Below are 25,188 nucleotides of genomic sequence, written 5' to 3'. Positions count from 1 at the left end.
CTTCTCCTGTTGAAACCAAGTTCTTCAGGTAAAAGGTAGCAGACAAAGAAAAGGATAAGAGCAGGGTTAAATATGGTATAGCTTTCCCAAGATAAAAAGTCCCAGAAGATAGTTGTGTTCTTGTCTGACCAAGTGCTTCTCGATGTTCTATATACCTTAAAAAAACATTGTTAGGAACATAAAAAAGTGATGGTTACATACTAATTACAACACCAGTTCAAGAGATTCTTTTTAAAAACAATACTATTTTATTTTGTATTTTATTGGTATTGTTATATACATGGCATAATTTGTGCTTTTTTATTATCAAGAATAAACCATAGGGGAACACATCAGAAAATTAAACTTTAAATGATTGAATTATTCATTGTTCAGCTGGATATACTGAGAGTTCTACAAAACCAGGAGGGAAGGGGCAGAAAGGGAAAACAAACTAGATAGGTAGATTGATAAAATAGATAGTTCAGAGACACTTGCAGATGGTCCACTGAGGGTAGTGTGAATGTTCAGACTGTGATGTGCTTTTACCAACAGTAGCAAAGGCACCTGTGTATCGCTTTGTTTAAAAAAGAAAGTAAGCTGCAGGGCCTTATTCTCGTTGAGTCCATACACATATAAACCAAACCCATCCATCACTTCTTGCAGGGGGATTTCTTCCACACAAATTTTTTTTCCGCCAGCCATTACAGATTTTGGGCACCAGGTTAACCAGCTCATGGCCATTCACACTGATCCCCCTTCTGGGACTGACTGAATAATATAAAAAACAAAAATACACCCCAAAATAGTATTTCCCAAGATTTCCATATTTTCTTGCCCAGATTTAGAGATATTTTGAAAGGGAGAATACTATGACTATAGAGGGACATTTCCAACTTAGACTGGAGAAAGCATAACGGATAAGATGTGGAAACAACATTAATGTATGCTAGCTGATTGATGATTGGGATAAAAATATGAGATAAACAGGTGAGATGCTTCTTAACTGGGAAGATAAACAATGAATAGTGAGTGGCAGGCATACTGCAATAAAATACAGAAAGGACAAAATGGACTGAGCACAAAGAGTGAAAATGTCTCTTGGTGGTTGAGAAGGAAGAGCACAAACCTGGCATGAAAAGCAGAAAGGTCAAGCAAAAAAGATGTAAAGACAGTATGACCGGCAAGACAGCCTGGATGAAGACATATAATACCCCATAAGAGGACTAAAATTGGTCTGTCTTTCAGCTGACTGCTGCCTCTGCCTGGCGTTGGAAGTTTGGCCCTATACCAGAAAGTGGTCTGTCTGCTACAGCACCTACCTGAGTATGATCGAAGACTGATATCTCATTTTCTCCTCCCTTTTTATGTTCCATTTGCTGTCTGTAGCTAACCATCATATGTCCACATAGAATAACTTGTGAGAAACAAAAGACGTGGAGACAATGGTGGAGGAGGAAGTCGAAGCAGTCTGTATGTGGCGTTTTTTTCATTTTTAAACTACACTGCTGGAAGAAATAGATAGGCCTTTTCCTTACCTGAACAGTGCTAGTAGGTGCATAGACAGAACAAATAACTAGCGCATGGAGAGGGGCACATTTGCAAAATATGAAATGATAAAGGAATACAAAAACATTGATTGGGAAAAAAGAGAAGAAGTAAAAGATTTCATCAGAAAAAACTAAAAGAAAGTAAAAATAGATATGAAGAATGTAAAAAAAAATACTAGGAAAAGAAGCTGGTGAATACAATGGTTAAATCACAATAATTTGCATTAGTTATCATATGAAAAGTGGGGATAGAGAACATTTTTACTATCAGGTGCGGATTAATGCAGAAGAGTCACATGTCAATGTTTGAGTTGAAGGGCTGGAGAGGAAATAGAGGGAGAAGGCCTTTCTGGTATAGATTGGTCCGTTAGCTAGCCTTAGCTTCCCTAGAGACAAAACTATATTTTGATTTTCTTGTTAGCTACCCACTGGGGTAAACAAATGTCATCATTGATGTCTGTTAGCCAACTGATAACCACGTTTTCATGTCCATGTCACTGCCAAGTATGTGTTCCTTCATCATATTATAGCAACAAGTATATGTCTTGTCAGGACATGTTGGCTATTTTCTGAACACACAAAGGTTGCTGTTCATAAAAAAAAAACCCCAACGTCTTTGCGACCTTCAGCAATCATCATGGCAGCAATTAAACAATGGGAAAGACACTCAACAACAGCCCCAGAATGAGACTGCTCACATATGTCCAAGAGTGGTCTAAGCATGAAACCCATCAGCTGATCTTGTTGGCTTTTGTGTCCCACAAAGTTATCCATGCTCTGGACTGGCATTGGCTACCCACCAACACATTAATTCAACCAGTGAGCTGGTATTAGCTTTGCTCAAGCTCTAGTCTCTGTTGATTTAGTCCTTTAGTTGGCATTAGCTTAACACCGAGCTACAGTCTATGTTGATTTGGCCTGTTAGCAACCATTAGCTTCCTGCCAAGCTGTAATCCATATTATTTGATTGGTGAACAGACATGAAATTGTCGCCTTGTTACAGTTCATGCTGATTCAGTCTGTTAGCTGGCAAAAGCTTCCCATCAAGCCATAAATCCATGGTGATTCAGTCTGTTGGCTATATTAGCTTCAAACTCAATCGTCCATATGTCCCGTGTGTATTTCGACCTCCCGCTTTCAGCTCCAGAGACAAAAGTTACTGGTGGTTTGGCAAGTAGAGCCTTTCTCAGCAGGGGACAGGTAGAGCTTGCCGTTAGCACAGGCACAAAGCTCGTACACAGTCTGTTTGGTGTAGGTGGTACCTGCAGGCGCTCCCTCCAGGGGATCCACAGCACTACCAAGGGGAATGTTGCCCAGTCTGATAGTGTTGGCATCTAGAAAGATCTGTAAACATAAAAGAAAAAACATGCATAAAACATGGAAACAAAAGTTACAAAGAATCCAGCTGTAGGGGGCAAAGCTCTTAGGGATGGTCTTGGTGCTGAAAGTAATGCACAAACAAAGAGAATTTGAAAAAGGGAAAAAGAAAAAAAGGGAAACCAAGGAATGCTTGGTGCGTCGAAAGAGAGGTCACATTGCTGAAGGCAATGACTACTTCTTGCTGTTGACTACGGTTGTCATCATGAAAGATCTATGAAGACACAAAAAGGAATTTCTATGTAGAACAGGTCTCTTTTGATAAAGAGGTAGGGTGGGAGTGAATGAGGCAGAGAGCAAGATAGATTATGAGAAATGGAAGGAAATCAGTGGGAGAAAAGAGAAGTGAAGTACTAGCATGCAACAGAAAACAAACACACTGGAAACAGCTCTTTTGTTCCAGGTGATTTGATATTGTATCACACTTATCACAAATCAGACAAGAATAAGACTGTCTAAGATAGATGATTTAAGCGCCACATTTAATTAAAAAAAATGATCACAAACTGTTGAATCTGAATTCTATAGTTTCTTTTAAAAACATATGCTTATTTGAAATTTAACAGACTTCTTAAAGGGTTGAAAGGCCAACAAAATTTACTTGCACAAGTTCATTTACTTCCAAGGTGCATGGAGAAGACAAAGATCTGATGATGTGAAGACTCCAGAGACACTTAAAGTATTAGGGAACAACTTTATTGGGTGACCAACGCATTTCGCCTTGTGGCCTTCATCAGGTTCATTACACAATATCAAACAGTTTGTGTTTAAACACAAAAACAGGAAACAGAAGAAAGTGGACCAATCACACATTCGCAAATGCTGACCAATTAGCATTTAACAAGGTGGTACTAGCTGATTGGTTAAGCCAGTACCACCACTACTGGACTGAACCACTACAGATTGAAAGGGGGGAAAAAATCTCAATAAGTCCAAAAGTAGTTCATACTCAAAATTACACAGAAAAATGCAAACAAGTTAAAATAAAAATAAAGGAAGAACAGGGTCAAAAGGCCAGCAAAGTTCCATGTGTCTTGTTTCTAAAAGAGAATAATTTGATTATTATATTAGTTGGCAAGGTCAGTAACATTATTGAATACCAAAAAAGCATCCAACAAATATTAAGACTTACAGGTAAAGTTGAGAAGATAGATAAGAATAAAATGTTCATATCTGAACATGAGATCACTCAAAAAACATATTTTCAAATCTGTGTTCAGTGATTTTTTTGTTGTCGTTTATTTTGGATTCTCTAAAATCAAGTAAATATTTATTGATATTAACACAAAAATAAATATAAGGATAATAATATTTGGTACTTAAACACTTCTTTGCTATATCTGGATGTCAAGTTAGCTAAACAAATGATTTCCAGTGTTTGAACCTTTGTACAGTTTTCACAAGCTGATACAAAAAATGCACCCCCCCAAAAAAACAAACAAACAAACATACAAGCAAGCAAGCAAACCCCCCCCCCCCCCCAAAAAAAACCCCCAAACAAAACAAACAAAATAATAAAAAAACAAAAAACCCAAACAAAACAAAACAAAACAACAAAACAAAACAATAAAGGCCACATTTAATTTATTTTAATGCATCCTTTGATGGACTTAATCACTGTTTTTTAGCAGCTTCTTGTTGGTGTCACTGGATCTGGGTTATGTGTCCAGACAAGCTTAGTGAAATACCCAGTCAAAAAATCAAAAATGTATTGCACTCTAATGTTGGAACATTATACGATCAGAAGTAGTTCAGTAGATTAACATGATAACCTTGGTTTGATTTTTTGAAAATACATTTTGAACCATAATCAAGCACAGTTACTGAAAACATACTGTATAATCCACTATCAGGCTGCACAGAGTGATGTGGCTTCCCAGTCACAAAAATCATGTTCTAAAGAATCACAAGAGATTACAGTAATCAAAAAAGAACACAGTTTCATTTTCAGCTATTGATGTATTAGCCTTAATTACAACTTTGTGGACAGCTAAAAAAAAACACAATTGTTTCTAAAAACTATCGGTTTTTTCCTTTGCTCTGTCTGCCTTATTTTCTCCTGTCTTCATAAGATACAAGGTGAGTTTTAAGCAATAATCATTAGACAATCTTCGCTTCTATTGACAGCTTCACTTGCCTATTTATTTACTCTGTAATGTTCAAGGAAGCTCTGCTTGTTATTTCTCGCTCTCTCACACATACCCACAGGCTGGACGGTAATCTCAGCAGACATCTGCATCCCTGTTATTTGTCTACTTCATTTTAGAAATGAGGACAGGGGAAGTGAAAAAGTGTGAATATAATTGCCATGAGTGCAAGAGTAAGGTAGAAGAGATGGAAAGGAGGGTCAGATAAAAGAGTGAGAGACAAAATGTCATATCAGAAGTGGTTTGAAGAAGATAGGCGACACAGAAGGAGGGAAATAGATGAATGTAGGAAAAAGAGGAAGAGAGGAATGAGGGATTAAGATACGCCGGTAGTGAGGAACCAATTAGTATAACTAATGATTTCACGTTAGCTGACGGGGCACATCTTGAGCTGTATAAACAACATCCGTACATATAGTGTATACACACACACACACACACACACACACACACACTCAAGCGCTCTGTGTGTGCTGCTTATGTTTCCTTTGAGTAACTGTTTCGATAAAAGCAGTACATGCATTAACATGAAGACAAATCTGCAGAACTTTTGAAATGATTGATTTCTTTGATACTTAAGAGACTCAAATTCCTATAAATAAATAAAAACTGGAATTTCATAATCTCAACATTAATTAATTAATCATAAAATTAAAACATGGCCTGATCTCTATCAACATTACACACAAGAGACAAAATAAAATAAATAAAAAAAATCTCTAAAATGGTTTATAGTACTACCTATACCTACACTTGCTGCAATACACTCATAAAGTCATAATCGAATCAATTCTGCATCACTCAACAATGTATATTTTACTGAAATGAGAAATGAATCCTGATCAATGTTTTAATAGTCAGATTACAGTAAATGCTATTCCCAGCCCCAATGCGCTCCCTCGTATCTTAATAGGCTTCAGCATCACTTAATAATTTCATTTTATTTAAAAGAAGTTCTTTCTTTTTATTCGTATTTTCAGTAACTCTGCAGTCAAGAGCCTACCAAGTTGTAGAGTGGGGAGTGATCGGTTCCGTTCAGACATTTAATTTGGAAATTACAAGCGGAGAGTCAGTCTGTTCTGTTACTGTAGGGCAGTTTGACATGGGCATTGTGTTTGTGAAAAAGGGTATAATAATTCTTCTACTAACATTAAAGAAAGGCACACAACCGTAACCATGGTAACTGGTCTCACACAAAAAATGGCAACAGCTTCGAACCGCTTAGCCTCCAACAAGTGTAGATAAAATGACTTTAATACAAAATAGAAGTTACTAATATCATAGTTCTGTCTCTGTAGAAATAGATGGGCAAAAAGAAATAGATGATTTTGTGTTAAATAAAATGGGCAACCTCTTTAACAGAGCTGTGTAGAGCTATCTCATTAGCCTGTCATGCCTATTGGTTTTAATGAGACATAGTAACAATGAAAAGGAGACACTTTAAGAGCCAGTGAAAAAACGGGTGTGTGAACTTCTTTACTTATGTATAGAACAAAAGAAAATACCGCAGTATCTCTAAATGTCAAGGTATTCCTTTAACAGGTCCCTGGTGCACACCTGTCATCTTCCCTTTGGCTTCCAACAAAAGCTGCCAGGGCTCAGTTATAGCCTTACAGGAACAGGACTCAGTCACGGTTGGCAACAGAGCCCAAATCTAATTCTAACAACCTACTTGCCACAGTAACAGAAAGCTACATCTAAAACAAACTTGGGTACGGCACTCGAATGTGGCGGCGACAAGAGTTGGGTGCATGCATGTTTAAGAGAGGAAATGGAAATCGGTTCTCCTCTAAACAATAGAAACATCAGTGCAACAAAATGGTGCAGCAAAAAGAGAGGATGAAGTTGGAGGAAATAGAGGTGAAGAGTAGGAAATAATGGGGAAGAAAACAAGGGGAGAAGAGGATATGACATTGGAAAGACAAAAAGGCAATTAGTGGGTAACAATGGCTTACAAGGAAGGGTAGAGCGAGGAAGAGATCAATAAAAAAAGGAAGTGAAGAAGATGGAAATTCAAGAAAGAGAAATGTATGTACGGTGATTATGTGAAGGAATAAGGATAACAGAAGTGAGACTATGGATGGACAGACAGATGGATTGATAGAAAGGGGAGAAAGTCATTTGATGAAGCTTAAGATCGGATTAGTGATGACATTCATTCTAAATGAAAGTGTCTGTAAGTATTAGGTGGCTCGACGTTAGCTGTCTATACACGTGAGACAGTGTGTGCTTGAGAACAAGTAGTGTGGGAAAGGATGTGTCTGTGAATATAATATTGTTTGTGAACAAGTATGAATAAGTGCTTTTCATTCTTTCTTCTGTTTATACGTGTACTTACTGACATGCCTTCATTACATTAAAATGTGTGTGTTTTACACATTATTTTTATGATTAAACTATTAATTTTCATGGGGTGCACTGAAGTTACTACCATGACTGCACAAAGTACACGTCGTCATGATTAAATAGCACTCCAGTTCAGATTTCACTTTTATAGTCATTGTTATTAAAAAAAATGGTATAATTATAAACAGAAGAATCAATATTCTTTCTTTTGACAAACACTACCAATTTAATTTAAATATTAAATAACATATAAGCGAACTGAAACAGTAAAGACTAACAGTTTGAATCCATCTCCAGTGCTTCTTGCCTTGCTTCACACATCTGTCTAGTCTCTTGCGCACACAATTTATCTACCTTCTCTCCATCCTATCAGCAAACTCTCTCTCTTTACCATCATCATTTAGCCTATTTTTAAAGTTGTTCCTCTAACCTTTGCAGTCCTGCCTTTCCTTCTCTCTCGCTGGCACCAAACATGCCTTCTTCTTCTCCTCTTCCTTTTGTCTTTGGCCAACAGTTACAGCTGTTTTTTCCGCTTTGTATGTAATAGTGTGTTTATAACAGTTATGCGGTAATAACCTAGTTAAAATAGTCCTCAAAGATAAAACATCATTTTGGTCCAAATTTGGTTTTTATGTTACTTCTTTTGGTAAGCTACATATTCCATCTTTCAAGTTAAATGTACAGAATTCTTTAAAAAAAAATGTAGTCTCCAAAATAAAACAAAAAAAATTAAAATAAAATATAAACATTGTCATCTTACAAGTTAATCTAAAGCTCTAAAAATAGCAATTTTGGTTTTCTGTGTGTCATATGCATTCCTTGCACATTTCAGTCCAAATATACAAGTCTGTGTGGGTGGCTGTTTATGTGGATACAGTATGAATGGAAATATGTCTACACCCATCTCTTTCCAGCAGCAGTTTAGCAAGCACATTGCTAAGGCATTGAGAAGACGGAAACATGCAGGAAGTAGCAATTATGGGGGTTCAAAGCATTTTTCATGGATGATTTCCTTTGGCAAAACAAAGGAACAAAAGGGTTGAAGGCAAGTTAGCTGAAAGAGAGAAGGGGGACGTGGTGGCGGTGAAAGGACAAGATTTTTCTGGGATTAAAAAAGAAGGGAGGTGGAGAGAGCAAAACATCAGAGGACATATCAGAGATAGAACATCTGGAAAGAGACCAGGAGAGAGAAAAAGAGCTCTCTGTATACAGTGGAGTTGTTTCAAAGGAGAAAAAACATCTTTTTAGGACACCTTTTTAGGTGTATTTAAGATGAAACCAGATGCATGAGGAAGAATAGTTAAGGACAAAAACGAGGGTGCAAAATTGCATCTGCAAAAGTAAAGCACATAAGAGTAAAAAAGCCAGAAAAAAGTTTTTTTTTCAAGAATTTATTTTATTACCGCCATAAGGTTTTCCATTAAATGCAAACAATGCCATCTTTCATTTTCTACAAATACCTAGAGGACACTTTCTGCACTTGAATGTGTGTAAGTAGCATGATACTTCTCAGTTGTCAGTGTCCTAAAAAGGTGTATAAATATAGTTTCTGGCATCACTGTCATTAAAGCAGCTGTCAAATTATATTAAAAATGATTTTACACAACTACCTTTTCCTTTCAAACCATTCTTGGCTGTCTTTATCTACTTTTTTCATCTGCTAAAAGCGAATCCTTATTGGCACGTCCACAAAACCAAGTGGTAATTTCAGAATGAATGGGCTCTCTTTGCAATGGGTTTTATGGATTCATTCTTGCATTTATTTATTGTATCGAATGCCCCAAAGTATTCACATAATGTATGACATGTATAGGAAGAAATGAGCTGTGGCTATTGGGAAAATGAAAGCAATGTAGCTGCCTTCATCAAAAATATAATAATAAATAAAATGGTAATAGATACGTTTTTTTATTATTATTATTATTATTATAATAACCATGGGCTAATCTGAATTTGATTGGTTCCCTATGAACTTCTCTTTCATTTTGCAATTATGTCTGGCATCTGCTAAGAAATACCCCGGGTTTAATAGGGAACTGATAAAATGAACTGATAAAATATGGAAACTTGTGAGTTCAGGTAGTCATAGAAAGTTTTTTGTCTGTTTGTTGAAAGATGTGAGAATTTTACTGATCTTTATATCAACCTTTTCAGCGAGAAACTGAATAAGTATATTCGGTTTCCAGTGTCAAAATATAATCAACTGACTTAAACTGAATCATAACTGAAAAATACTAAAAACTGTGTTAACTTGATAATCTTTGACTGAGAGGATAAAAGGATAAAAGAGTAGAAGAAGAGAGGTTGAAAGGACACTAGTACTACTTCACAACACACACAGAATTCTGCCCACACAAATAGATTCAGTTCAACCTCTATGTTCATCTAGCCTTAGCTCACCTTGCCTCCCATTCTCTTTTTATTTTCCTCTCTTGCTCCCCCTGCACTTGGACATGGAACACACACACACACACACACACACACACACACACACACACACACACACACACACACACTCCAACAACACCAATAGGTGGGAGGCTGTGAAGCTTTCTGAGTGTATTACACAGACCATTAGGCTTGTTGAATGGACGGACGCTGGAATGGGAGCTGACAACGGACTAAATGACAGAGGCTGGAGAGAGACTGAGAGTTTAGTAACCCAGATGTAGCAGGGACATAAAGCAATATCAGCCTACTCTACTGTACCATACAAACAAACACATTCAGAACACACACAGGTGCAGGCATAGACAAATTCATTCACCCAAACTTCTACAGGTATACAAGAAGAGAGACTATAAAAATGATGTGTACAAACACACAACAAATGCAGGAAGTAAGAGCTGCAGAATAAATGAGCCCCCAAACATATGCAGCGACAGATGGTAAAACAAATGAGAGAGAGAGACAGACAGACAGACAGACAGACAGACAGACAAAACTCCCACACACAATGAAACACTCAGACCGAGAGTGACAAAATAACAAACACATCTATGACGATCACCTCAGGGAGTGTGAAGTAGGCTAATAAATTTCCATTAATCACACCTTTGAAAAAACATACACTACTTAGAGCTATTGGCAGATATCTGTTAATCTATTCCTCACACTCTGGTGAAAACAAGTTTTGGAAGTAAACAGAAAGGCTCTGGAGACCAAGAGAGCAGGGGGGCAGCTGTGGACGTGTCCTTTAAGTTCATGTTTGTGTGTATGTGTGTGTATCAGTGCATAAAAATGCATGTGCGTCTCTTCATCTGTGGGTTGAAGATTTTGCATGCATGTTTTGCATTTAACTTGTATATAGTTATATGTTTGTGAGGCTTCCACAGCACAGCATCACTTGGTACAACAGCGAGTTACCCCCTGCCAGCATTCTAATTTACTTACTATTCTCCCTTACCCGCAGGTAAAACATGAAGTAGTGAGGAAAAAAAAAATTTAGTCCCAGTGTACCACCCCAATAATACCTCCAGGCTACAGTTTCTTAATAAGCCCCATCATTGTGTCAACAAACAATAAAACTCCATGGTAACCTAACTTTGTCAAAAGTTTGTGTAAGCTGACCTGATTTCACCTCGCTGAACTCACTGGTAGAAAGCACATACAGATGTGCAAATGTGCCATGTTGGGTATTGTAGACATCTTTTGAAAGAGTTTAAGGTGATCAAGAAACTTTGCCAAAAAAGCTGCAAGTGAAAAAAGTTGTCGGTTTTTATCAGGTTTAATTCTGCATTTAGAGATTTTGGTCTTCATTTTTTTTTTATTTGTCTTATTTGTTCAGACTGCTTCAGACTTCACACAGCTCTTGCTCCTGAGGTGAGAAAATACAGCCCACACTTAAAATACATGTGGTTGAACTAATTAAATTAAATTCAGTTATCTAAAAATTGTATTTAAACATAGTAACTAGTTCCTATTATCACCATGATAACAAAAATTAACGTGCACTCCCTATATAATGATTATAGTAATAATAGCAGTCATAGTAAAGACCAAATGGTTTTGTTGTGCCAACAACATGATAATACAGCTTTGTGGATTCCACTTCCTGGTGACAGGGGAGGTGTGAAATTGGTATACCACATTCACACCTTTACATTATAGAAAAAATGATATCTTTAACCTCCTAAGACCCGAACTCTTCCATATCATGCATTTTTAATTTCTCTTTGAACTTTGGGCATATTGGGAACTGAAGAATGTAAAAACAAAGAATTGCCAGATTTTTTTTTTTTTACCTGATTTTTGTTCCTGACAAAAATGAGATGCACATATGAGGACATTGGTCTTAAATTTTGATAGAACAGTGCAGTATAATGTCCTCGTAAGTGATATCAGGCCGCTGTAGAGCAAAATTTAGTATTTTGGTCTAGACAACCCAAAATGTGATGTCCACATATGTGGACGCCAGGTTAAATAAACAAATGCAGTAATATTCAACATGCAAGCAGCAATATGCAACATGAAGTCACTTTCTATTTCTCATTATTACACATTTTGCAAATGAAAGCAAACTCTACACCAATGTATGAGCATGCAAAAGCTCTTTAGCGTCTGCAAACCAGTATGTAAACTACAATGGTTTGTGTGATTTCTGCATGTAATAAATTGTTAAAAATGGGACTAACACCCTGCCCACAGATGGGGAAGTCATCATGGAATTTATGTCTTGCATTTATGGAAAACACATCACTGCAGTTGATTTTGTTCCCACTTAGTAAATAAATGAATGATTTCTATTTACAAAGTTGTAGTTTCACTGGAAAACTGCCACTGTTAGAACTCATAGACCTTACTCAAGGGCATTCTAATTGTTTGTAGCTTCCCTTACTGCAGTGGTTCCCAAACTTTTTTTTGCTGGGCCCCCCTTTGTTTTAAAAGAAAAATATTTGCCCCCCCCCCTCGCCCCCGCCCACGCACGCACGCACGCACGCACACACACGCACAATCACAAACACATCCTCCAACCACACACACCCACATTTTGCTCCATTGTTACGGTTCTGGGTCAGTGTTGACCCAGTATTTTGAATTTCTTATATTTTGGTTTATTTTTGCGTTATGGATTGTTTTCTGATGTTCTGGTGCTTTGTTTATTATTATTATCATTATAGATCTGTTTCTGTTATTCTTGGTGAGGGATCAGTTCTTAGGTTTTGGGTTCTCATGTGTATTGCAGTTTCTGTTCAGTGTCTAGTCTGTCTCTCAGTGTCGTGTCTGCATCTTTATTTAGTGGTTCTTGTTTCCTGTCTTATTGTGAAAGTCTTTGTCTTATGTTAGTGTGTGCAGCTTAGCTCCCCCGTCTCATTAGCCCTGATCTCCCCCAGCTGTGTCTCCCTTCTGTTACCCATTCCCTGATTACCACCCTGTGTATATTAGCCCTGTGTTGTCCTCAACCCAGTGTTGCATCGTACCATCAGATTATGCCTGTGTCTTTTTTGGTCTCAGTGTTCAGTCTTCACTTCATGTTTTGTTTTCTTGCCAGCAATAAAGCTGAGGTTTTGAGTTGCATTCCGTTTTCCGAGTCCTGCATTTGGATCCTCATCTCCGCCTGCCCGCACACAGAGCCCTGACAGTTTGTCCGTGATTTAAACAGCCCAGCGCGTGCTCTCGACGCAGGGAAAACCAATTCTGTAGGGGAAGCCAAAGGGAAGATATGCTTCACCATATTTTCGAGTCTTTGGCTTAGAATGAAGTTGGTTTGGAAACATATTCAGCTATGCTTCATCTCCTGCTTTGCGTTTGTGTGGGCGCCCCGTGCTAGCAGTGTCCAAGCGTTGTTTTGTTTTTTCCCTTTTCATGCCGCGCCCCCCCTGCAATGGCTCTGCGCCCCCCCTAGGGGGCGGGCCCCACACTTTGGGAAGGTCTGCCTTACTGGAACATATTTCTGTACTTTTTACGTAACAACAAAAGTGTCTTATTAATTTTGCTCACCTCCAACGCTATGCAGCTCAGTCTTCATGAGGACTTCTGTGTCTTCCTTTTCATTTCTTCTTGCCCCTGCTTTTTTTTTCTGTCTGTATTTTGCCCTGTGTAGCACCTCCTTCCAGCTCTTGGCAACTACCAGTTTGGCACAGATGCATTTAATCACTCAATCAGCCTCAGTAGCATATCTACCCCAGTGTTTATTCAGTGCTCGCTAGATTATTCTGTGTGCTTGTTTGGTAGCAAACTTGGCTACTTATGTCAAGTTTGTTGGTTCCTTGTATGTTTACTGCTCCTGACTGAAATGTTGAATCCTGTATGCTTGGTTACTCGACTTCATCTGTTGTTTTCCGCACGTGCCTACTCTGCGTCTGCTGTGCTCCCAACATCCCTCGCGCTCTCGGTCAGGCTTTGTCTTTCCACTGTTTTCTTCTCAGCCAGACCTGATCTAGTACAAATTTCTCCTGTGACTTTGTTCACTGCAAACTTCAGCTTACTTCAGACACTTCTCACTTTTTTTTATGTATTCATTTGGCAGTCTTCTCTGCTCTGAATTTTTAATAACTAGTCTGAGCTACTGAACTCCCACATCTAAGTGCTTACGTATTCCCTATTTCACAGACACTCACCTACCAAAGTTATTTGTAATTCTTTAAAATGTTAACATTAAAGCAGTCATCCAGATAAAATGAAGCCACATTAATGATAGAAGTGCATTGCTTTAGAAAATACAAGTCCAGTGGTTCAAAATGTTGGGAATTTACTCACCATTCATTATGTGAATGATGAGTAAGGGTGAGTAATTTTACTCTAATTTTACTCACCATTCATTATGTGAATGGTGAGTACCTCCTGTGGGACAGAATATAAAAAAATGAAATAGAATAGACAATTAAGTAAGTGCATATTATGTGGCATACATGTCTTCTTGCATCATTTCATTTATGTTCCTTTCAACTTGACTCCTTCCAAACTGATTTTAGTGGTTCCTGCATGAGCCTCCAAACTGTTATGCTCCCTTATTAGGGCCAGGGTGTCCGCAAAACAATAACAAAGTATCTGAGTAAAAACAATGTCAAGACTTTCTTTCAAGGTTTAATTTGCATAGAAATTAACTTGAATATGTTATTTCTCTCTTCCTTTCAATAAACACGGACATTATTGCAAAATACTTTTCTGTTCTCGGATAGAAACAGTCTCACTTATAACTGTAGACTGTATATAAAAAGATGGATATGGATATGCCCATTGGTTATTAAAGTCCTGATGTGCAGCTTCAAACTGAAGATATAATGAAAGGGAGTTGATCTGACTCAAAAACCGAGGGACTGTGTATGCTCATATGCTAGCAATTTGACCATCGCATTAACGTATACTCAGGTTTATCAACCTTCAATTAGTTAACCCTTTAAGACCTACCACAGAATCACATCCGCCAGAGCTTATCTTTATATTTTTACATGCTGCAGTGCCATTTTCAAATTCAAATTTTATTTGTCACGTACACAGTCATACACAGTACGATATGCAGTGAAATGCTTGGGAGCATTTTTGGGAGCATTTCAAGTTGCTATACATCAATACAACCGTTATAGCCCAAATTTTAATAATATGTATGCATTAAGTCCATAATAACTACATAAATTGCAAAAAAGTGCAATAAACTACAAAAAAATTAAAAATCATTTTTCCTTTTCTTTCTTTCATTTTTTGCCAAATTTGCCAAAAAACAGCATATGCATCAAAATAAACTATTTCCAGCAGCGCAATTTGAGTTTTAAGCATCCCAGAAACTATTCAGAAAAGCATCAAGTCAAACATGACTTATAAAAAGGCCAGTATAGGCTTATGAGGCCCCGATGGTAAAAAACCCCCCAAAAAACCCCCTACATTTTCCGCGAAATGACATCACTTCCGGTTTCGGGCAGGTAATGGCGGACATGCGACAGTTCACGCTGACGTCTATTCCAACGTAGGAAGTGTTATGAACAGCTGATCGGATCGGCAAAGCGTGTTTCTGGAATATTATGTTTTTGTTGCTGCAAAGCCATATGTGGAAGGAAACCATGACTTAGGACAAGCTGATGGCATAAGATGTAAGTACAATTCCTCCTGTTTCATATGCAAAAAAAATGATTGCGCTAGCTTACGTGGTTCTGGTTCTACAGGGATTTAAAAATAGTTTTGCAACCAGAGGAGCGGCCCAGAAAACAGGTTTAGGGACTTCCTACTTTAGCCCCAAAAGCTCTGTCCATCTTTTACTACAGTCTGTGGTTATCACAGAGGGACAGTGATTTCTGAGTTATGAAGACGCAAAGGTGAGAAGTAACAATAATTAAAAGAATAGAAAGCTCACATAGACTAAAGTGTCGACAAAGGGAGAGTGAAAGAGACAGAAAGAGAGAGAGAGATGACAAAAGGGGAGAAGACAATAAAAAAAAAAAACACAGGAGGACTGCAAGAATCCTGAGAGGATCTGTCAGCTCTCGTTGGCTTTGATTTTAATGGAAGCCAGCGCTCCCCTACCTCTAACCCATTTGGCCCTAATTCCAGCACTGCTTTCCAAACTTTTTAAACTTTAATGGCCTCTTCTTAAGTGCCAGCTGCTGACAACATTGATTTGGCTTTAAGCCTTGCTGTCCTGCACGCCTTTATTTTCTCCTGCAAAATCGACAGAAACATCTATTTTCTGCCATCCTTCTCCACCTCCTGCTCATCCGATCCCCCTTCTATCCTCCCTTCATCCGCTCTTCTCTGTTCATTTGATGGTGTCAGCAGTCGAGGAACGCTTGTATGAGACTGGATGAAAAGGAATGCTTTTGGATAAAGTCTTCTTTTTAGAATCTATGTATTTTTTGTTTTTAAAGAAAAGCTTGGTTGCCATTCAGTCGTGAATCTTTACAGAACAGAGCTGAGATTTTTTTTTCTAATGTATTTGAATATTCCTGTGTGGTATCACTGCAATACCTTTAGGTGTTGCCCAAAGTGGAACACAAAGGGAAATACGGGTCATGATAAATGTTCTTTAATAAGTAGGTGGATTTACCAGGAGCCCATGTAAAAAACCCAAACAACCTTTATACCCCACCAAACTTACTACTGAAGGAAATTCAGGGATTCAATCTGATGGTTAACTTATAAAAAGTTTAAAAATTGTTGAAGATATTAGTTGCTTAAAAAAAAAAACTAACTAAAAAGCAAGTCCAAGTTCTGTATTAGAACAAGACCGCAGCTCAAATTTATAAAAAGCTGAGAATATTGTTGAGTGTGCATGCGGTTCATGCAGATATGAAAGAAAACACTGTAATATGTTTATTTTCTTGATCTTTTAACCAGTATAGACAATTCTTTCGGTTTCACAGGGTCATGTTGAGGTGGATGTGGTTAACTGGGGATAACTGGAAAAGGTCATGCGAAATGCAAAACCACTGTTGGATGAAGCAGTAAAAGAATATGAAATTTATATGAAAAATGTCACTGATTGTAACATTCATAAATGCCAGAAAAAATGGTATGAACTTGAATCTGTAATCTAGGTATCAATCAGATGTTCTTCTATACGGATAACACATCTCCTCATAATGGACCGTTTTCAAATGGAGCTTCTCTAGACATTGCATCATTGGGCTTCATTGTGATAAAATGGCTCAAGGGTACAGTATGATCTTTAGAATAAACCCTGGATGCCATTTGTTAAAATTATTTTTTTTCCTGCCTTTCAAGCTGCTTATTATCCCATCTCTTTAGGGGCCAGATTTACAAGGGCAAATTAACATAAGGTCTGATGATGTGATAATGTGAGTAATCTAACATAACAGTAATCCGTCAATCATAATATATAAAGGCATAGGTTCTACAGATGTGTTTCTCTTGGGAAACAGAATGACAGCACAGACCAAGGAGAGACATCAGAAGGAGAACATTTTTATGAAAGAGAAACTACAGAAAAATACTTTGCAAGTACAAACTGCTCCACAAAAGGTACGTCTGGAACATCATCATGGGAAAGGCCAGTGTTACCCATATGGAAAAGAAATAGTAAAAACTTATAAAAAACTTGCATACGTTGTGGCCTACTTCATATAGTGAATCATATAAGGCTTATATGATTTACTCATGAAAGTGGCCACTTTCTCATTACTTTCATATATTGTTTTAGGAAGTATCCAAAACATACAAGTTTCATTTATATAATTTTTCAAGGGATCTTATATCTATTTACACTCTTGTATGCTTTTCATACAAGTTTCACACAAGACAGATACAACTTTATAAGATTTATACATGATGTGACGGAGTTACACCGTCCCGGGCCGCAAACAGCTGATCTGGGCGCATACACGCACCACCACCATTAGTTGTACAATTACCGTGGCTGCGCGTCTTTTAGTCGACCGGGAGGATAAACAAAAAGGGGTGAGAGGTATATTTTGAGTAGGGATGGGTATCGAAAACCGGTTCTTGTTGAGAACCCGTTCCCACTGTTTCAATTCCTTGAAATTGTTTGCCATTTTTGCAAACGATTCCCTTATCGATTCCAGTCGCCCCGAATGACGTCATCACGTTGCGGAGCGTCATTTACCTGGGAGGAAACACGGCGCCTAAGCGACTCAAACGCTCAAAAGTTTGGTAAATAAGGTAAATAATCAACTAACAGTGCATATTATGTTAGTGCGATCTGCCTTATTACAAAACCTGCCATTACTGTGCATTTAGGTGACCATGATGAGAGAGACAGACAGAGTCTGGCTGGCTCAGATGCTGGCAGTTCTCGCTGCAGTCTACCGGTAGCGTCTCCTTTCAGGCCATGATAGACGAATGTCACCGAGCAGTGACTAGGTTTGTGGTAAAAGGCTTGCACCCATTTGCCACAGCAGATGCCCCGATTTTCGGTAAGTGAATGCGTTTAATTGTAGGCAGGGACATTACTGGATAATTTATTTTATACTTTGTTATTGCTACAGAAGAATATTTATTTTATTATTTTACATTTACAATTTTTTTTTCCTGGGGACCCTGTGACACCCCATTGAAGAGCCGTAGGCTATGGATCTCTTAAGATCTCACTGTTGGGTTTGTAAGGCCATGTTACTCCTAAATTTCTATCTTGTTCAAAGAGAAGATATAAAACAAAGTTCTAAGCTAATCGATCTTAGTGTTCTCCTTTTTTAAAAAGAATCGATAAGAGAATCGATAAAGAATAGAATCGTTAAACAGAATTGAAAATGGAATTGGAATCGTGAAAATCTTATTAATACCCATCCCTAATTTTGAGCAGAGGGTGGCCAACATATTCTTTTTTGCTTACCTTTAATAAAGCCGGTCGCATACTCTCTGTGATCGCCAATAAGACGAGTGGTTATGCAAGCCGATGGTATGGTGTTCTGGGGTTCAAATAGTGGGTTCGCACGCGCTTGAAAGGTCACATGAACTGCATTATTTTTGTTTGGTTTTTTTGTTATTGTGAAACACTGTAGACTGCCTGGAAGTGGCCATAAATGTCTGTATACACATATATATGTATTGTAGGAATACAGCTGGAAATAAGCTGAGGAAAAAAAGAGTGTTTTGGGAAAAGAAATGGTGAAGGGATGACTATTATGCCTAGTGGGAGGGGCAATGGGGTATAAAAGAAGGCTGTCAGGGCCTACCTGGGCATTATGTGAGATGTTACAGAGAGGGTAACATGCAGACTGGCTCAGCCGCTTGTGTTTTGTACAGATGTTTGTTTTGTGTTGAATTGAGTTAGTTTTCTATTTTCTTTGTAAATAATCTTTTTGTGCACCTGGGAGGCCGGCCGAATAAACTATCCACACTGAATGCTTCCTGACTACGCCTGCATTTGTTGGGAGAAGTTTAGGAGAGGACCCCGCGACACATATATTTTCCATGTAGGTAGAGGCACTGTAGATGAAAAAAAGTGAACGTTATTTGGAAGAAACAATACGAAGGTGGTTCATGTGAGAGCAAATAAGAGAAATTGGCTAGACAGAAAACACTGCGATACACAGTGATGGATGTTGTAGGTTACGTTTAAAAAGTTTAACATCATCATACTTAATTTATAGGCTTATATGATTTCAAAACATTAACAGAGGTACACAGTTTGGAACCAGATTTGGTGACAGTGACTTCATTAAAAAAAAAAAATAGACAAACTGAGTAGATGAGACTGACATTGAGGACACAGTATGATAGAGCTATCTGGCTATGCCTGTGTGTGCTCTGGTCAAGGCTCAACAGGCCACAAATGAATCCCTGATGCACTGAATTGGCTGACTCAGGATGACAGCAGAGACTCCACAAGCTCAGGGGGGTGAATATGAACTGGATGACCAGCATTTCAGTGTCCCAAAGGCCATCAAAGGCAATCATGAAGGCAAAAAAGTAATGCAATAAATATGCCACTTTTTCATATCTTATTTGACCTCTTTTTGGGTATATTTATCATCTATCTTCATAATGTGCTCTTAATTTAATCTATTTTAAAAACAGCATATTTTTAACCTTATTTAAAATAGTGTAATCCATGAAAAATTTATTAAGATTTGAACAAATTGACTTCATTTTACTGAATGCACTACTTTGGATAACCTTTTACTTTTGTTCGTTTTGTTCTGAAGATTATGCTCAGCACATTTCACCATGTGTGCCTGGTTGTGTTTGATTTTTTCTAGTTCTGTATATTATATGATATGTGTTTTGCAATTATGAGATTGCCACCTTTTATGTTTCAGATTTTTTTTTGCCCATTTCCAGATCCTTATTAAGGTTTAATATAGCACTTAGGTTTTATCATCCCAAATGAAAAGTCACTTTTGTTTCTGTTCAAACCAGACTGGTCTTTATTTAACTGCAATCTCCCAGTTGATATTTCTGTGTTTGATCCATGTACTATATCCATGTACATTATCACTCTCTTGAGTTTAGCAAGTCATATGAGGTAGAAATAAAATGGAGAATGGTACCGAGGAAAAGCCTCAAGCCAACCCTTATTTCTTTATGTTTTTCTTTCAGGGATCTATACTTTCTTCTAATTTTTTAAGTGCTCTTGAGCAATGGTTTATTAACTTTTTTGGTTTCTTTTTTTGGAAATTTCACTCATTTTCAGTCCAGTCCTTGTATCTGGCCATTTTCAAGGGAATGTTTTTTCTTTGTTAGGGCACTTAACACTGACATATGAATTGTTAAACATAAAAAGGCATCTAACTAAATGACACATGCTGATGTCCAACGCATTATAGATGACTTGGGAAAAAACTGTTTTCAAAAACACATATTTTTTCCCTTGTTGAAACTGGACAAGAGGTGGACAAAAGAGGAAGTGGCAGATTTAAAAAAAAATTCTACAGTAAGTGAACAGCATCTGAAAGTCATTAAGAAATAGAAAATCCAGCAAAGACACTGGACCTGAGAGATACACCTGGCCCATCTACTGTTTACTGAATGTAATGGTCTCAATGGAAGTGTTACTCCCTGTTTCTCCTTAAGGAAGGAAAAGGCTGAGGTAGTCTTACACAACTTACCCAAGAACTGGACTAAAAATCAGTGGGAACTGGTCTCATGGAACGATAAAATGAAGTTTATTTAGCACAATTCAACAGTAAGGTGATTCAAAGTGCTTTACAGAGACATTAAAAAACCAAAACAAATAAAAATCATGATTTAAAATGGGAAAAAAAAGCAAGAAAGGAACAGTAGATGAATTCAGTAGTTGAAATGTAAATTTTGAATTTGGTGGTTTATTCAAATGCAGCTGAGAACAGGTGAGTCTTCAACCTAGATTTAAATACACTGAGTGTTTCAACTGATCTGAGGCTTTCTGGGAGTTTGTTCCAGATATATGGAGCATAAAAGCTGAATGCAGCTTCTCCATGTCTGGTTCTGACTCTGGGAACTGATAAAAAACAGGATCCAGATGACCTGAGGGATCTGGAAGGTTCATACTGGGTCAGGAGGTCACTGATGTATTTTGGTCCTAAACCATTCAGAGCTTTATAGACAAGCATCAGAACTTTAAAGTCTATCTTCTGACGGACAGGCAGCCAGTGCAAAGACCTCAGAGGTCTTTAGTGAGCTTTAGGTCTGCCTCCATCACTACACCCAAATTTCTCGCCCTGTTGGTGGTTTTAGGTGTAAAGATTGAAGTTCTCTGGTGACCTGTAATTGTTTTTCTTTGGCTCCAAAGACTATTATTTCAGTTTTGTTTCTGCTTAGCTGGAGAAAATTGTGGCACAACCAGTCATTAATTTCCTCAATGCATTTACCAAGAGCCTGTACAGGGCCTCGGTCTCCTGGTGACATTGTGATATATGTGTGTCATCTGCATAGCTGTGATAGTTTATTTTGTTGTTCTTTATAATCTGTGCCAGTGGGACCATGTAAATGTTAAACAGAAGGGGTCCCAAGATGGAACCTTGGGGAACTCCACATGTGATACTTGTCTGCTCAGATGTGAAGTTACCTATTGATACAAAGTATTTCCTGTTTTCTATGTATGTTTTGAACTAGTTTAGTACAGTTCCTGAAAGACCTGCCCAGCTCTCCAGTAGTTTGAGTAATATGTTGTGGTCAACTGTATCAAATGTTACACTGAGATCAAGTAAAGCCAAGACTGACATTTCTCTTCTGACAGGAGGTCAACACCACGTGTCTAAAGCCATATAGAAAACTTGGTGGAGGATCTGTCATGTTTTGGCTGGATTTCATCCAGTGGTTTTGGAGATCTTGTCAAACTTGATGGAATTATCATTAAGTACAGTTAGCCTTTGCTCTACTATACAATGCCAGCATCTGATTGGCCATGGCTTTATTATTAAGATTGACAATGATTTTCAAACATACTCCTGAAGAATATAAAAACACAGTGAAACACTATCATTCATGGACTTCTCCAGAGTTTGGAACTCAACATTGTTGAAGCAGTGTGGGTTCGTCCTGACCGAGAAGGGAACAAAAGACAGCCAACATAAAAAGAAACCTTGGATGTCATTCAAGAACTACTTTATGAAATCAGAAGAAATCTTGCTTAAGACATTTCAGGCTGTTTTGAAGGATAAAGGTGGTCCCTTTAAAATACCAACAAGCCTCTTCAAATTGTACAAACTTGGTTTTGCCTTCTATACTATAGTTTCATCATTTTTGCACCTATTCTTTATTTTTCTAGTAAAATGTAAAGCAAAGATGATTGGCTCCAGACTTTTGCAAGGTATGTATTTCAGACTGAAATCAATGCAGGCAAACCTAATCCATTAAATAAGTAGGTGGAAACTTTGTAAGCTTCAGTATTGACCCATGATTAATTATTCCATGTGAAGATTGACATGAAGCCACAATGTTTTTGACCAGGGTGACACCCCAAATATAATGTACTCCTTACAGAAAATAAATACAAGCTTAATAAGTTAATTCATTATGAGGGGTTCCCAAAGAAAAAAAAATCATATAAAAACCGCTACCACCATCTTTCATTTTCTGGAAAAAGGTTGACGATATTTCAAAATGAAGGAATTGTAGTTGGACCCCGGGTATTTAGCCATGGCACTGGTAATTAAAGTTGTGGAGTTGCACCGTACTTGGACGTTGATAGAGTATTTGTGCTTCCTGCTGTGGAACAGACTCACTTTCAGATACAGTGATCAGCTGAACATGTGTTCCCTTCGGCTACTCTGTAGAAATCTGCAAAAGCCTGCCACAGCCTTAGACCCTTGCTTGAACCATTAGCATTATGTGCTCCTGCACTCTAGTAGTAAAAAACTGCAGCTTCAGACGGTTCTCTTAAGGATACTGTTTGGAGTTTAGATTTTACCATGATAACACGTTTTTCCACAGTAATTATTCTTAGATTCATTCACATCTTCTACTCAAGCTGTATTCTTTTCAAGTGTGACCTTATTCATTTCTATATTTTGATAATTTAAAGCTTTTTATATAAGCCCTCTTTAGCATTTCAAAACTTATACCTTTGGTGAACAAGGTTTTTCTTTCTGTTAATCTAAAGCTGACAAGTGCTGTAATAAAGGGTGAGGAGGTTGAGAAGCAGTGCACCACAAATCCTTCATTTTCTCAAGCCTTTCATGGTATCAAGTCTTGCTAAAGGCCCACACCAAAACCCTTGTTACACTCTGCCTCATGCTAATGTTCACCATCAATAGGGAGACATCTATTTATGCTGGGATGACAGACAGAGATGGAGACAGAAACAGAGAGAGATAATGGATGAACAAAGACCACAAAGAGACCAAAGACTAAACATATGAAACAGAGGGAGTGAGAGAGAAAGGAAGAGATGACAGAAAAGAGGTAAGAATTAAAATTCCCCTCCCCTTTTCTTGTGAAGTGACAGCTACAGTGATGTATAACCCTAGCAGTGGAAAGTTAATTAGATAGGCTGGGTTACTGAGAGATGAAGGACTGAGGGGCTGCAGAGGAGAAGAGGGAGGTGGAGGAAGAGAAGAAGATGTAGAAAGAGAAGGTTACACAAAAAACAAGAGGAGAAAAGAAAGGAGAAGTAGGGCATAGGAAAGGTGAGGAATGAGACAAATGATGAGAGAAAGGAAAATAAGATGAGGTAATAATTCAATGATAGACAGAATGAGAGACTTGCTGAAAAGTAAAGTTGTAGAGGGAAAGATGAAATAAGAGGGAAAAGCCTTGTCAAAATTATTTTCTTATTCTTTGAAGCTGTAAGAATGTACAGAAACAACTACATGGTAGTCACACAAGCCACATCAGAAAAAAATCAGCAATATGCACATATTCAAAATCATCTGTCTCGCAATAAAACTTTCATGATGCTCTCTGACAATGAACTTGGTTAAAAGACAATCTTAAATATATCATCGGCACTGCAAGGCAGGCAATTGAATGTCTCCTCTCCATGCATGACACACATCCTAACAACAATCCTAACAGGATAAAAACAAATGCCACTGAACTTGCAGACTCACGCACTCTCTGTCCCTAGAAATGTTTCACTGTTCGAATGAGTACCCACTCACTGGAACCAGACAGTCCTTGGGGATTTTTAATACTTCTGAACACTCAATAAGTTCATAACCTCCTTTATAACTCCCTGTAAGCTTGCCATGTATGTCACACAGACTGCTGTCATCTGAGTGAAAACTATATATTCTGAAAATCTCTTTTGAGTGGAAGTTACAACCCATGGGTAAAATAATAAACACACAAAAGAAATAATAAATACAACATAAAACGCTTTTTTATTTAGTAGCTGAACATTCTGGCTTCCCTCTGGCACTCCTCAAAAAATGTATTCATATTATTTTAATTATTAGGATGTTTTTTGTTTCTTTTTCTATTTGAAGTAAAGGGAAAAATATCCTTCTTCCAGGATAGATCCTTTCCTTTCAAAAACAATTTTCTGATTGACATCCAGACTTTTTACTTGTCATCATATTACTGAGCTGAAATGCCTTTTCTGAAAACAACAACAACGAAAAAAACAAAACAAAAAACATTGCTTGGTGGGATTATCATTCTGAAAAAATCCTTCATCTTCATTAACCCAAATTTACAGCTAATGTTTGGACAGAATGAGAACATTTCAGCATGTACCTGTGCATTTACTGATAATGTAATGATTCCCACATGCTCTGATCCTTTATATGGCATAAAAAATCCCGATCATAAATGAGTGAGGAAAACTGCTTGTTTTCTCAGTTTTAAAAGTTTTAGTATCACCTCTGCTGCTAAAGCAGATTTGTTATTCATCACTGTTAAACATTACTTTCATCCAGTCATCCAATGACCAAAATTGCTTCACTTTAGTCCACTGATATCCTTTGATATCGTTTGTCTACCTGAATATTTTCCTTTTATAACCCTCTCATTTTGTT

The 25,188-nt window shown here is 37.7% G+C and overlaps 1 protein-coding gene across 1 annotated transcript in view; it reads right to left on the bottom strand.

The window, feature by feature from the left end:
• Window positions 1-225: 225 nt before the first annotated feature.
• Window positions 226-25,188, bottom strand: part of LOC101484541 (zeta-sarcoglycan) — a 377,409-nt gene continuing 352,446 nt past the window's right edge. Inside the window, exon 8 of the mRNA XM_004539191.4 lies at window positions 226-2,873. Within this exon, the coding sequence (XP_004539248.1) occupies window positions 2,667-2,873 (207 nt within the window). The 3' untranslated portion in view covers window positions 226-2,666. The remainder of the gene's footprint in view (window positions 2,874-25,188) is intronic.

This window comes from Maylandia zebra, linkage group LG6, assembly GCF_041146795.1.
Source record: "Maylandia zebra isolate NMK-2024a linkage group LG6, Mzebra_GT3a, whole genome shotgun sequence".
Classification (NCBI taxonomy): domain Eukaryota; kingdom Metazoa; phylum Chordata; class Actinopteri; order Cichliformes; family Cichlidae; genus Maylandia; species Maylandia zebra.
The sequence above is the reverse complement of the archived record's forward strand: the minus strand, read 5'-3'. Positions and strand labels throughout refer to the sequence as shown.